This window comes from Lolium rigidum, chromosome 6 (genome assembly GCF_022539505.1).
Source record: "Lolium rigidum isolate FL_2022 chromosome 6, APGP_CSIRO_Lrig_0.1, whole genome shotgun sequence".
NCBI lineage: Eukaryota > Viridiplantae > Streptophyta > Magnoliopsida > Poales > Poaceae > Lolium > Lolium rigidum.
Window position 1 is genome coordinate 47,241,803 of NC_061513.1, and position 14,497 is coordinate 47,256,299.

Below are 14,497 nucleotides of genomic sequence, written 5' to 3' on the forward strand. Positions count from 1 at the left end.
ATGTAACAAGTATTTAGGACCAGCGGGAGTTATATGTTTGACAGCTCACATCCTAAGTCGCGATGTAGCCCACATTCATTTCTTTGGTCCTTGATGCGAAATAATATTTGTTTATATTCGCCATATAACTTTTCTCCTTCATAATGGTTCATGAAGGAGAAAGTAACACATAGATAGTTGAGGCCACTCCTTAAAAGCGTATTTGGCATTCGCTAGGTAGGCGAGACTTTGGGGGGTCAAATATACGACATTAACTCTTTTGTACACGTCCTGAAAGAAATTAAAACAAGGAGGTCAAGGAAACTCCATAAGCTACGCTATGTTCTAATTGAAGAACTAATATCCAGTTATATTCCAGCTTCTACCTACCTTCCATGGTGTAAGGATCTCACTTCCCTATCCGACACCGGAGCTCTAGCGTAGAATTGTTTTGTCGCTGTGGAATTTTGGACTAGGTTTCTATTTTTTCTTTGTTGTTGGTTGTAATAGTTTTGAATAAACCATGCGTTCTATGGGGTTCGACCTAGTTTTCTCATAAAGCGGGTAAATTCTGTTTTCTAGAATGAATTGCATGTTCTCCATGCCCCTTTTCGTGGTGCTCCTCATGAAAAATATGCATGCTTGAAATACAACCATTTCAAAGCAACTCACATGAATTTCATCGAACATTTCCATTTCATATCTATGGCATATATTGCGGTTAAGATATTGATGATTATAATAATAATGCCTCCTTCCATATATGCACTGTCAAACACCATTGTATTAAGTCAAAGCTTTTTAAAACCCATTTTACAAGAAAAATACGAGTATCAAAACCTAATGTATCCATTTGTATTGATTCTATATTTATATTTATTCTATACACACTACGATCCATAATAAGTGCTGAAAATTTAGTTTCTTTTTTAACTGAAAATAAATAAATTTTCAACACTTATTATGAATCAGAGGGACTAAATAAATTAGTACCACTATTACAGTAAGCGTTACTAGCGTTTTAACTATGGTAGTACGGAGAATACGGCGCACACCTGTAGCGCTACCCACCGGCTACACTAGGCAGTACCACGTACAGCGCGTGTGTGTATTCACTCCGCTTTCTTCCGGTGGAAGCCTCTTCTTGGCCTGAGCAGCAGCGTGGCTCGCTTTGTCTTCGATCTGCATAACCGCTGGATTAGTTTAGTGGTAACCCAAATTGGCCAATTAGTCGTAGGATAATCATCAAAAGGCCGGTCGTCACCTCTTCTCCTCGGCCTCCGCGCCACGCGCTGTGGCTGTGCCGTGCCGTCACATTGGAGCGTGAGAGTAATAAAAGCGCGAGCTTTCCTTCCTGGGTCCTTTGGCTTTGGCTAGAGAGAGACAGAGATAAACTGCCCACCACCACCACTGCAATTGCAAGCCCACTCTCCGCCCCAGTTCCTCCTCCACCCGCTCCCCACCTCGCCGGCTTCTTTCCTCCTTCGACTTTACCTTTCTCGGTTCGGTAAGTAGCGCCGGGCCGCCGTAGCGCGTCTTGGATCCGCCGCGGAGGCTGTGGCGGGGATGGATTTCGACGGAGGCATTGGTGCCGATCAGAGGTGTGTGTGTGTGTCTGTGACCGGGGTCTCCTCTCCCTCCTCCCCTCCGGCCTACCCCGGTTTTCTCGGTCTGTCACAAGCGACGCGACGGCGGCGCGGGGAGAAAAGGCGCTGGTTTTTTTTTCTCCGTCGCGATTTGTTCCTTGCGTTGTGCGGTGGACTTTTAATCCTGTCGTCGTCCTCGCTTGATTGATCCCTAATTTCGCTTTCGCGGTACGGCGGTTCCGTTGGTTGGGTGCGGCGCCGCCTTTTTTTCTTTTCTTTCCTTCTTCTCTCTTTCGTCCTCGTCGTCTTCGCCTTGATCTTTTCGGCGTCGTATGATGTTGGGACGAGGAAAGACTTCCAATTCTGGGAGGAAAAAGGATCATGTCTTCTTTTGGGGGCGCTTTGCTCTTTTGTGGCGTACTGTCTGTCCCGGCTTAGTTGCGGTTAGGTCTTGTCCTTTGCTGTTAAACCCTAGCTTGATGGCGGCTGCTCATGCCGTGCTCCCGTTCCTTGTGCTCTCGTCTGCCACATGGTTGGCAGGTGTTTGTTTCATGGGACTGCCTTAATCGTCAAACGTTTCCTTTTTAGTTTTACTTATCATTGCGGTTGTTAGTGTCTTCTGCAAATCCTGACCCCTTTGAACCAAATTAACAGGCCCGTACGTTTCTGAACATTCTGGGTTTTTTTCTTAGGAAGAAAAACACTGAAATGTACGCACGATGAAATTAACCCTTCTTTTTAGAAAAGAAAATCACATGAACATTTTACCTTGGATACATGATTCTGCAAATCCCGACCCCTTTGGACCAAAGAGGCCCTCACGTTTCTGAACATTCTGATTCTTCCGTAGGAAGAAACGCTGAAACGTACACAACATGAAAAAAACCTTGTAAATTTGACCTTAGATATTGATTTGCTTTCAGGCGTGCGATGCAATCTACTGTTCAGATTGCAGCTCTTGCTGTATAATAAGCATGTGCAAAGTTGTGAATTCCGCATTGCCACTTGTTGTATTGTGAAGTTTTTACCTGAATAGTCCTTCCCTAACAATGCTCTTCCATGTGCAGTGAGATGTGGGAATGGCAGAGTCCAGAGTTTGATCTGCACAAGGATTTGGTACCAGGTTTGCAACTCCGCCATCCCTTCTGTCCCTAAACTGCATCCAGTGAATTGCTGACCGTTTCTTCTGATTTGGCAGCTCCATCTAGCTCCTTGTGGGCTGAAACAAACAGCAGTGTGATTGATTCTTGGAGCATGTTCGATGAGCAAACTCCAATAAAAGAATGTACAGACATAGATTTGCCCTTCTGTGATATAGGAGGTAAGATTGTAGTACATCATAATGTTTCCTTGCATATCCTGGTTACCTTCACCAGTAGCATACTGTACTATCACAGAAGGATGTTTAGCATGTAGTGTGATGTGAAGTCACTAGTATGTTTTACTACCCATGTTCTGAATTGAACCGTTGTCTGCTGTCTTCGTACACTCTCTCACTCTTTCTTTGGAACCTTCTTCTTTCATAGCCTTGCCTGGTAGTTGATTTGTAAGTTCCTACTTATCTGTACACGCGTCTCTGGTTGCATTTTGTTTGCAAGCAAAACAGTAGATAAGTCATTGGGATAAAATTTGTGAAACACATGTTTTGCCAAGTTGTGTTCTCATATATTTCATTTGGTCCACCACGTAGAATTTTATGAAATGCAATATGGTTTAACCTTGAATCAGAAGTCAGAACATTGGATTTTACATGGAATTTCTGAAAGTAAATCTGCATCCTATCAGGTCTCATGTTTTTTGGTGCATATCGGAAGGCCAAGTTAATTGACCTTATGTATGTACAATGCAGACATTACTATCAAGGACTTCGACGAAGGGAAGGAAACCTTACAAGCTAAAAGAAGACGTATGCTGCAGTTCTGTCCAGAAAATGTTGAGGTATGTGATGTAGATGGATTCTTGATGTCACCTTAAAAATGCAGTTACCTGTGGATTTTGAACTGTGTCCAGTCAATGATTATATGCATTAGAATGGTGTTAAATTCCATCAATATCTATCTTTTTATATGCAGATGGAGTGTCCGATGACAGATGTGCTGTTAGAAAGCCTGCAAGTGGATTTGGATTTCTCTAGTAGGTCTTTCATCATCTCTGCTAGTGTTAATCTGAGTTGGTTCTTCTCCATTTATCCTAATACTAGAGGTGATTTCAGGTGATGAGCATTTGTTACTTGCTGATGGGACAGAGGAACTACCTGAAGAATGGCTGGTGGATTGCTCGCAAGACAGTGTACCTGGTTGCCCTCCTGCAGAAATGTATGTTTTTACTCCTGAGGTCCAACTTGTGCCTGACTTGATAGCATTTCAGTTAAATGCCATCTGTTTAATATTTTTTTGTTTCTCATGCTGTGTTTCTGGTCCTTCTCAACAGGAATAGTCCGCCTAGTGCTTCTGTGCAAGCCAATATCTCCGGTTAGTATAATTGTCCTAGGATACATTTTGGCAGTGATTATCACAATTATAATGCTGCTGACTACAACACTTCGTTTAACCTTCAGCTCTCCAGATTTCTTTAGTCGAGGAGCAGTCTAGCAAAGTTGTGAAGAAACCTCCGCAATCTCGACCTACACCTCTGAAAGGTATATGCTCGACTCTGCTGCAGTTTTATCGAAGCACTATCTGTCATCCATTTTCCACACAAACTTTCTGTTCGCATAATTTGTCCAAGCCATCGATGTTCTGCTCATGCATTGTTGTTCTGACCTGCAGCTGGAAGAAACATTCTGAGAGCAAGGAAGCAGAAAGCAACGGTGGCGTACCCTTTCGAGCTGATCAAGCCGTGCGGTTTCCGCGGCGACACCACTCTAAGGGATATAAACCAGAAAATCCATGCACCGCCTCCGTACAGGATCAGGCACAAGTACGACGATGAGCCAGTCTCGTACGAGGCCTCAGCCATCTCCGGGAAACCCGTGGTGCACAAGACGAAGATCCACACCGAGGGGGGCAAGGGCAGCATCACCATCACAAGAACGAGAGGCTAAGTCTCCCGTGCTGTCTAGGTATAGCTGATTTTGTGGCCAAAGAATTGTGTGTGTTGCTGTTGTTGTTGGATTGTGCTTGCTGCAGCATTTGGCCTGTGTTAGCTTGTTAGTAGAAGAGGGTGGTGTGCTGCAACATTAGAGTGGTGGTAGAGGACTAGAGGGTGTTTGTAGTCAGCGGGTATGGCTAGTCTGATTCTTTCTTTTCTTGGTTGATGAAAGGTGGAAAAGTTGGTGTGATCAGGTAATTATGGACATATTTAGTTTGGTGAGATCATATATATATATTTTGCAGTATACCAGTCTGGTTGCTACATATATCTACTGTATTGCTTGAGCCTGGTCAGGACTGAAACTCTGAATCATGCTCATACCCAGATCCAACTATTAGAGCATAGAGCATGTCTAACAGACCCCCTAAATTTCCGCCCCGTAAAACACGTGTAGAGGGCCCTGTACATAAAACGCGAGTACTTTTAACCGGACAAAAACGCCTCCCGTCTAGCAGTCCCCGTATACGGAAACCGTAAAAGAGGAATATGCTTCTTTTTTCATCTCTTCGCGCTGCAGCCCCGCCGCCGGACCTGCCGCCCCACCGGACCTGCCGCCCCGCACCACCGGACATGCCGCCCCGAGCTGCTGCCACGCGCCGCCCCGCCGCCTCGCCCCGCTTCTCAGGCCGCGGGCGATCCCCGTCGCCTTGCGCCGCCTCGGGCCGCCATGGCCCCGTCGCCTTGTGCCGCCTCGGGCCGCCATGACCCCGTCGCCTTGTGCCGCCTCGAGGCCGCCATGGCCACCACGGCCCTGCCCGTCGCGGCGCCCCCGCCCTGCCGCGCCGGCGCCGGTTCCGCCCCGTCCCCGCCAGCTCCGCCCCGAGTGGAAGAACGCGGAATTTTGCTTCAAAATTCATCTAGTTTTTTCATTATTTGATAGAAATCTTGATGGGTTGAAAGAAATTGGTAGAGATTTGATAGAATTTACAGCTCGTTGGCTGGAATTGGTCGCCGGAGTGGAGTTTGTTTGGCGGCGGCGCGACGAGGTCCGGTGGTGCGAGTGCGGTTTTCACCCCTACAAGCCCCTCCACCCTCTATAAGTAAGGGGCGAGGGAGAAAATTCCCAGGGCCCTGTATATTTTAGATACGGGGTGAACCGTTTAGGGGGCCTGCTAGATGGCCATTTCGCCCGCACCTCGTATACCGCCGGAATTATACAAGTCCGACGTGGTTTAGGGGGTCTGTTAGACCTGCTCTTAGGAAGTGATGGGATCGTCATCAGAGCAGCCCCCACTTCCTGCCGTACTAAGATAACGGTCGGGATCTGCAGTGGTAATTAGCACCAGGATCTTGTCTTGCGTGTTAACATAGTACTGTAGATCCGATGGTCTCGCGTTGCAGGGTACTGGAGTAGCATGTGCATCTCGTACGGTGCAGGAGTCCAGAAGAAGCAGATGCTGGGTGATGATGATGATGGTGTCGTCCTACTGTCCTTGGCTCATCCAAGCGTAAACATCGGTTTCATCAGGACAGAATTAAACCCTCGGGCCGTGCGGATCCCGTGCATTCCCTGTTCCTTCATTTACTCTGATCCGTCCGTATGATGAACTATGCTCTGGTCTGCCATGATCAGGAATGTCGGGCACGGACAATGTGCGGCAGGAGCAACACATACGTGCAGGGATCTCATCTCATGTCATGGAAGTTCTGCACGACCTCTTTGCAAGCCAACAATTTAACACGGAGACAGATTATGTGATGTGATTTTCAGTAGGAACATGATCAAATTTTGGCTCGGCCTTCAATCCCGGGGAATTTCCGGGTAAAGTAGCAACTTTATTAATCCGAGAGGATTACACAACGGTCGAGTTCAAGCATCTAAAGAAGGTCACCAGGCTCGGAACTAAACCAAGTCTCACGTGGCATTCCAGCCTAGCGAGATTCGCTAGATGGTGGCTAACCCTAACCTTGAACAACGTCGAATCTTGATGGAACAACTTGGCGCGCGTCCACCCCGAAAGAAGGAGAGAGATGTCATCCCTCCTCATGCTAGTGCCTTGGAAAATTGAGTTTTCAATAACAAGCAAACCTTGCCTACCGTTGTCATTGAACGCATCAAATCGAAAGCGGGCAACTACGTTCTTGCCGATGCGAATTTTTTTGGTCCTTTCAATTCCGGGAGATTAGGACCTTACCTTCCTTTGTCATAAGCTTTTAGGACATGCCTTTGTGACTCTTCTTCTTATCTAATGAATTAAGGCAAGCTTTTTGCCGGACGTTTCAAAAAAAAAGATACTAACAGGTACATCCTAAGGATAGAGAGGAGGCGATTCAAAGATCATTTCACCGACGGAAGAGTTTCCTAAACGGGTATAGGGTAAGGAGGTACTTATTCTGACCTCTGGACGTAGCCCCCACCTCACCATCGGGAGGGTGAAGCCTTTCAATTCCACCCCTGGACCATTACCCTGCCAAAACCGGCCTGCCGAATGGCCCTGGAGTGCTTTGAAGTGTTTTAGTCAGACCTGAATTTTACACCCGAAAACTCTACAAAACCCCAACAAAACAGTTGCACCGAACAAGGCCTCGGCGTGCTCTAGTGCGTGTAGCTTTTGCTCAATGGGTGAAGAACCTATTTGTAATGTGCAGAGCTTTTAAAAACTATGATATGTGGGTGGATTTTTTCGAGGATAAATAATCTAACACGAAGGACCCGACAGGCGCAGTGACCACTGGATCGTGTAGGCATCGAAGCGACGCCGCTGCACCGGTGGCCGGATCTTGGTCTTGATAGCTGATCCAGTACTCCAGAACGTGTACTCTCTCCCGTCGCACGAGGCTGGACGACGGCCCTACTCCGGGTCTCCGGCGTCCAAACCCCGGCGCGACATGCATGGTACGTAGAGTGACAACAAACCAACACAATAACCCACATACTCCGTATGTACGTACGCGGAGCATGATGATGCCGATCGATCGAGCCGTCCAGCCAGAATTATTGTTGGTGTCGCGTCTTCTTCCTGGGCCACCCGATTATTCCGGCTCGATCACGGGGCACGCAAGTCGCGCTCATTCGCTCCTCTACCTCCTGGGCCTGGGGAGGACGACCGCGGCAGTGCCAGATAATGCTGCCCTACCATGCCGCACTTGGCGTCGATCCGTCCCCGTCCCCGTCGGCCGTGGACTCGTCCGTTCCTGATGCCACGTCGCCTCCGTTTCCTTGCCTTCAGGTACACTACAACTACCTACGTGAAATGGAAAAAGTAGAATACTCATGGGGCTCCATCTGAGACTGTGCCATCTCACCCAATTTTCCTTCTCTGCAATGCGCTGGCGCATGTTTACCTCAGCTTAGACTAGCTTTAGCGCATCTCCAACGCGCCGACGCATTTTGGATATCTAAATTATCCGTGTGCCTACATTTTCGTTGGCCCGCGGACGCCATACGGGCCTAGACGACCATTTACGTCGGGTATCCCAGCGGTGCGAATGTATTTTTTTAGCACATACACTCGTTAATGGCGGTTTAACGTCCCGTCGAGGCCTGCCACCGGCGATTACCGGTTCCCGCACGACGACGATTGTTCCCGCGCCTGCCCAACAGATTGGCGCGTTTCACCGTTTTATGATAATGTATCATATGAAATATATAACGGCGTTTTTGTTGGATTCTATATGTTAATAAAGGTATTTAATAAACAGCTTGGTCAAACTATACTGTCGGTAAAATACAAGCATTAATATTCGGAACGTATGTAGTGCATTAATTTGTAGATAATTTTTTTATTTTATCTTTGGAGAAGAGAGGCATTTCGTCACACCTAGAGATGGGGATGATCGATTGTCTCAGTACGCTTATCACAAAGATTGATGAACATGTGCGATACTAATGGTTGTTGTAGTAGATAGGACATGAAATATCTTTTATCCATGTACACATTTTGTGTTTAAGTACTTTGAATAATGCACATCAAAAGTTGTATGAACAATGTAATCTTCAATTCCTAAATAGAAGCACCCCACTACAGGGATTTTGCTGCGATTTGGTGAAGCCACGTCACCACAATTTATTTTCTTTGAGAGCGTTGTGCAATTCTCGGACCTGGTGTCTCCCTCGACTCCACTAAATTTTCCGCTTCGTCTTCTCTGTTATTACTCTTCCTCTTGATCTTTCAGGTTTTACAACTGCCCTATTTAAAAGGCACGATGTATTTTCTCCCTCAACAATTCCTCTTCGTCTCCCCCCACAATCCCTCCACCACCACACACACACAAGGAGCAGATGATCTCTCATGATAAAGCCATGATGTGCTCCTCAATTCCTCTCCGGTGACACCTAAACGTCCCTAGGCTATTTTTCCTCCACCAACTCATATAAACATTGACGGCTGAACCAAGAACACCGACATTGAGGACCATGTTTTGAGAAATGGCTCCCCTCGCGTCGTCTCCTCTGGGCAACGGGAGGGGCGAAACCCTAACCCCTCGCCACCGCCGCTTCCCACACCCTTCCCGCTTCTCCTCGTCGTCCTCTAAGGCAGCCGCCAACGAAGCCCTGTAGCACAGGTGATGGGGATGGCGGGGATCTGCTCGCGGGAGCCCCTACGCATCGGTATTAAGGCAACCCGCTGTGTGGCGGGTTGGCCTCTGCCGATGGCTAATCGGCGGCCCTCCTCCCTCCCACCTCTGCTCGGCCTCGCCGGTGCTAGGGTGGCCAGGTGGGGGTGCTGCCCGTCGCAACCCTGGCAGGGTCCTGGAAGCCAGGGCGCTGGCCCTGGATGGCAGAGACGGCGTCAACCTAGCCGCGAGTGGCGAGCATCGGTGCTGGAAACTGTGTCCTTCGGCCACGTGGGCGCTTGATACGTTTCCGACGTATCGATAATTTCTTATGTTCCATGCCATATTATTGATGATATCTACATGTTTTATGCACACTTTATGTCATATTCGTGCATTTTACGGAACTAACCTATTAACAAGATGCCGAAAGAGCCGATTCTTTGTTTCTAGCTGTTTTTGGTTTCGAAATCCTAGTAACGAAATATTCTCGGAATTGGACGAAATCAAGACCCAGGGTCCTATTTTGCCACGAAGCTTCCGGAAGACCGAAGAGGAGTCGAAGTGGGGCCACGAGGGGTCGCCACCATAGGGCGGCGCGGCCCAAGCCTTGGCCGCGCCGACCTGTGGTGTGGGGCCCTCGTGTGGCCCCCCACGTTGCCCTTCCGCCTACTTAAAGCCTCCGTCGCGAAACCCCTGAGGCGAAAAACCACGATACGGAAAACCTTACTAAGACGCCGCCGCCGCCAATCCCATCTCGGGGGATTACGGAGATCTCCTCCGGCACCTCGCCGGAGAGGGATTCATCTCCCGGAGGACTCTTCACCGCCATGGTCGCCTCCGGAGTGATGAGTGAGTAGTTCACCCCTGGACTATGGATCCATAGCGGTAGCTAGATGGTTGTCTTCTCCTCATTGTGCTTCATTGTTGGATCTTGTGAGCTGCCTAACATGATCAAGATCATCTATCTGTAATACTATATGTTGTGTTTGTCGGGATCCGATGGATAGAGAATACCATGTTATGTTAATTATCAAGTTATTACATATGTGTTGTTTATGATCTTGCATGCTCTCAGTTATTAGTAGAGGCTCGGCCAAGTTTTTGCTCTTAACTCCAAGAGGGAGTATTTATGCTCGATAGTGGGTTCATGCCCGCATTGACACCAGGACGATGACGAGAAAGTTCTAAGGTTGTGTTGTCTTGTTGCCACTAGGGATAAAACATTGATGCTATGTCTAAGGATGTAGTTATTGATTACATTACGCACCATACTTAATGCAATTGTCTCGTTGCTTTGCAAGTTAATGCTTGGAAGGGGTTCGGATGATAACCTTGAAGGTGGACTTTTTAGGCATAGATGCGAGTTGGATGGCGGTCTATGTACTTTGTCGTAATGCTCGATGGCGTGTAACTCACACGTTCGTTGGGAACCCCAAGAGGAAGGTATGATGCGCACGGCGAGCAATTTTTCCCTCGGAAAGAAACCAAGGTTTATCGAACCGGGAGGAGCCAAGAAGCACGTTGAAGGTTGATGGCGGCGGGATGTAGTGCGGCGCAACACCGGAGATTCCGGCGCCAACGTGGAACCTGCACAACACAACCAAAGTACTTTGCCCCAACGAAACGGTGAGGTTGTCAATCTCACCGGCTTGCTGTAACAAAGGATTAACCGTATTGTGTGGAAGATGATTGTTTGCGAAGAAAACGAGTAGAAACAAGTATTGCAGAAGATTTGTATTTCGGTATTAAAGAATGGACCGGGGTCCACAGTTCACTAGAGGTGTCTCTCCCATAAGATAAAAGCATGTTGGGTGAACAAATTACGGTCGGGCAATTGACAAATAGAGAGAGCATAACAATGCACATACATGTCATGATAAGTATAGTGAGATTTAATTGGGCATTACGACAAAGTACATAGACCGCCATCCAACTGCATCTATGCCTAAAAAGTCCACCTTCGAGGTTATCATCCGAACCCCTCCAGTATTAAGTTGCTAACAACAGACAATTGCATTAAGTATGGTGCGTAATGTAATCAACAACTACATCCTCGGACATAGCGCCAATGTTTTATCCCTAGTGGCAACATCACAACACAACCTTAGAACTTTATGTCACTGTCCCAGGTGTCAATGCAGGCATGAACCCACTATCGAGCATAAATACTCCCTCTTGGAGTTAAGACCAAAAACTTGGCCAGAGCCTCTACTAATAACGGAGAGCATGCAAGATCATAAACAACACATATGCAATAACTTGATAATTAACATAACATGGTATTCTCTATCCATCGGATCCCGACAAACACAACATAGAGTATTACGGATAGATGATCTTGATCATGTTAGGCAGCTCACAAGATCCAACAATGAAGCACAATGAGGAGAAGACAACCATCTAGCTACTGCTATGGACCCATAGTCCGGGGGTGAACTACTCACTCATCACTCGGGAGGCGACCATGGCGGTGTAGAGTCCTCGGAAGATGAATCCCCTCTCGGCGAGGTGCGGAGGAGATCTCGAGAATCCCCCGAGATGGGATTGGCGGCGGCGTCTCGGTAAGGTTTTCCGTATCGTGGTTTTTCGCATCGGGGTTTCGCGACGGAGGCTTTAAGTAGGCGGAAGAGGCGAGTCGGAGGGCGACGAGGGGCCCACACCATAGGGCGGCGCGGGCCCCCTGCGGCCGCGCGGCCCTATGGTGGCGGCGCCTCGTCGCCCCATTTCGTATCCCTTTCGGTCCTCCGGAAGGTTCGTGGCAAAATAGGACCCCGGGTCTTGATTTCGTCCAATTCGAGAATATTTCGTTACTAGGATTTACGAAACCAAAAACAAGCAGAAAACGACAAGCGGCTCTACGGCATCTTGTTAATAGATTAGTTCCAGAAAATGCACGAATATGATATAAAGTGTGCATAAAACATGTAGGTATCATCAATAATATGGCATGGAACATAAGAAATTATCGATACGTCGGAGGCGTATCAGCATCCCCAAGCTTAGTTTTGCTCGTCCCGAGCAGGTAAAACGATAACAAAGATAATTTACGAAGTGACATGCCATCATAACCTTGATCATACTATTTGTAAACATATGTAATGAATGCAGCGATCAAAACAATGGTAATGACATGAGTAAACAAGTGAATCATAAAGCAAAGACTTTTCATGAATAGTACTTCAAGACAAGCATCAATAAGTCTTGCATAAGAGTTAACTCATAAAGCAATAAATCAAAGTAAAGGTATTGAAGCAACACAAAGGAAGATTAAGTTTCAGCGGTTGCTTTCAACTTGTAACATGTATATCTCATGGATAATTGTCAACATAGAGTAATATAACAAGTACAATATGCAAGTATGTAGGAATCAATGCACGATTCACACAAGTGTTTGCTTCTTGAGGTGGAGAGAGTTAGGTGAGCTGACTCAACATAAAAGTAAAAAGAATGGTCCTTCAAAGAGGAAAGCATCGATTGCTATATTTGTGCTAGAGCTTTTATTTTGAAAACATGAAACAATTTTGTCAACGGTAGTAATAAAGCATATGAGTTATGTAAATTATATCTTACAAGTTGCAAGCCTCATGCATAGTATACTAATAGTGCCCGCACCTTGTCCTAATTAGCTTGGACTACCGGATCTTTGCAATGCACATGTTTTAACCAAGTGTCACAATGGGGTACCTCCATGCCGCTTTGTACAAAGGTCTAAGGAGAAAGCTCGCATTTTGGATTTCTCGCTTTTGATTATTCTCAACTTAGACATCCATACCGGGACAACATGGACAACGGATAATGGACTCCTATTTAATGCATAAGCATGTGGCAACAATTATTATTCTCATATGAGATTGAGGATATATGTCCAAAGCTGAAACTTCCACCATGAATCATGGCTTTAGTTAGCGGCCCAATGTTCTTCTCTAACAATATACATGCTCCAACCATTAAGGTGGTAGATCTCTCTTACTTCAGACAAGATGGACATGCATAGCAACTCACATGATATTCAACAAAGAATAGTTGATGGCGTCCCCAGAAACATGGTTATCGCACAACAAGCAACTTAATAAGAGATAAAGTGCATAAGTACATATTCAATACCACAATAGTTTTTAAGCTATTTGTCCCATGAGCTATATATTGCAAAGGTGAATGATGGAATTTTAAAGGTAGCACTCAAGCAATTTACTTTGGAATGGCGGATAAATACCATGTAGTAGGTAGGTTTGGTGGACACAAATGGCATAGTGGTTGGCTCAAGGATTTTGGATGCATGAGAAGTATTCCCTCTCGATACAAGGTTTAGGCTAGCAAGGTTATTTGAAACAAACACAAGGATGAACGGTGCAGCAAAACTCACATAAAATACATATTGTAAACATTATAAGATTCTATACCGTCTTCCTTGTTGTTCAAAACTCAATACTAGATGTTATCTAGACTCTAGAGAAACCAAATATGCAAACCAAATTAGCAAGCTCTAAGTGTTTCTTCATTAATGGGTGCAAAGTATATGATGCAAGATCTTAAACATGAGCACAACAATTGCCAAGTATCAAATTATCCAAGACATTTTAGAGTTACTACATGTAGTATTTTCCAATTCCAACCATATAACAATTTAACGAAGAAGAAACTTCGCCATGAATACTATGAGTAGAGCCTAAGGACATACTTGTCCATATGCTACAGCGCAGCGTGTCTCTCTCCCACAAAGTGAATGCTAGGATCCATTTTATTCAAACAAAACAAAAAACAAAAACAAACCGACGCTCCAAGCAAAGTGCATAAGATGTGACGGAATAAAAATATAGTTTCAGGGGAGGAACTCTGATAATGTTGTCGATGAAGAAGGGGATGCCTTGGGCATCCCCAAGCTTAGACGCTTGAGTCTTCTTAGAATATGCAGGGGTGAACCACCGGGGCATCCCCAAGCTTAGAGCTTTCACTCTCCTTGATCATATTGCATCATACTCCTCTCTTGATCCTTGAAAACTTCCTCCACACCAAACTCGAAACAACTCATTAGAGGGTTAGTGCACAAAAAAATTAACATGTTCGAGAGGTGACACAATCATTCTTAACACTTCTGGACATTATATAAAGCTACTTGGACATTAATGGATCAAAGAAATTCATCCAACATAGCAAAAGAGGCAATGCGAAATAAAAGGCAGAATCTGTCAAAACAGAACAGTCCGTAAAGATAGATTTTATTAGGCCACCAGACTTGCTCAAATGAAAATACCCAAATTGAATGAAAGTTGCGTACATATCTGTGGATCATGCACGTAAATTGGCTTAATTTTCTGAGCTACCTACAGGGAGGTAGACCC

At 46.0% G+C, this 14,497-nt stretch overlaps 1 protein-coding gene across 1 annotated transcript; it reads left to right on the top strand.

The window, feature by feature from the left end:
* Window positions 1–1,429: 1,429 nt before the first annotated feature.
* Window positions 1,430–4,870, top strand: LOC124666923 (protein XRI1-like). Its single transcript, XM_047204254.1, has 9 exons — window positions 1,430–1,580; window positions 2,633–2,688; window positions 2,764–2,886; window positions 3,415–3,503; window positions 3,638–3,698; window positions 3,778–3,880; window positions 3,996–4,036; window positions 4,123–4,203; window positions 4,334–4,870. Exons 1-9 carry the CDS (start codon window positions 1,546–1,548, stop codon window positions 4,606–4,608), a joined length of 864 nt encoding a protein of 287 aa, XP_047060210.1. The 5' UTR covers window positions 1,430–1,545; the 3' UTR covers window positions 4,609–4,870.
* The last annotated feature ends 9,627 nt before the right edge of the window (window positions 4,871–14,497 follow it).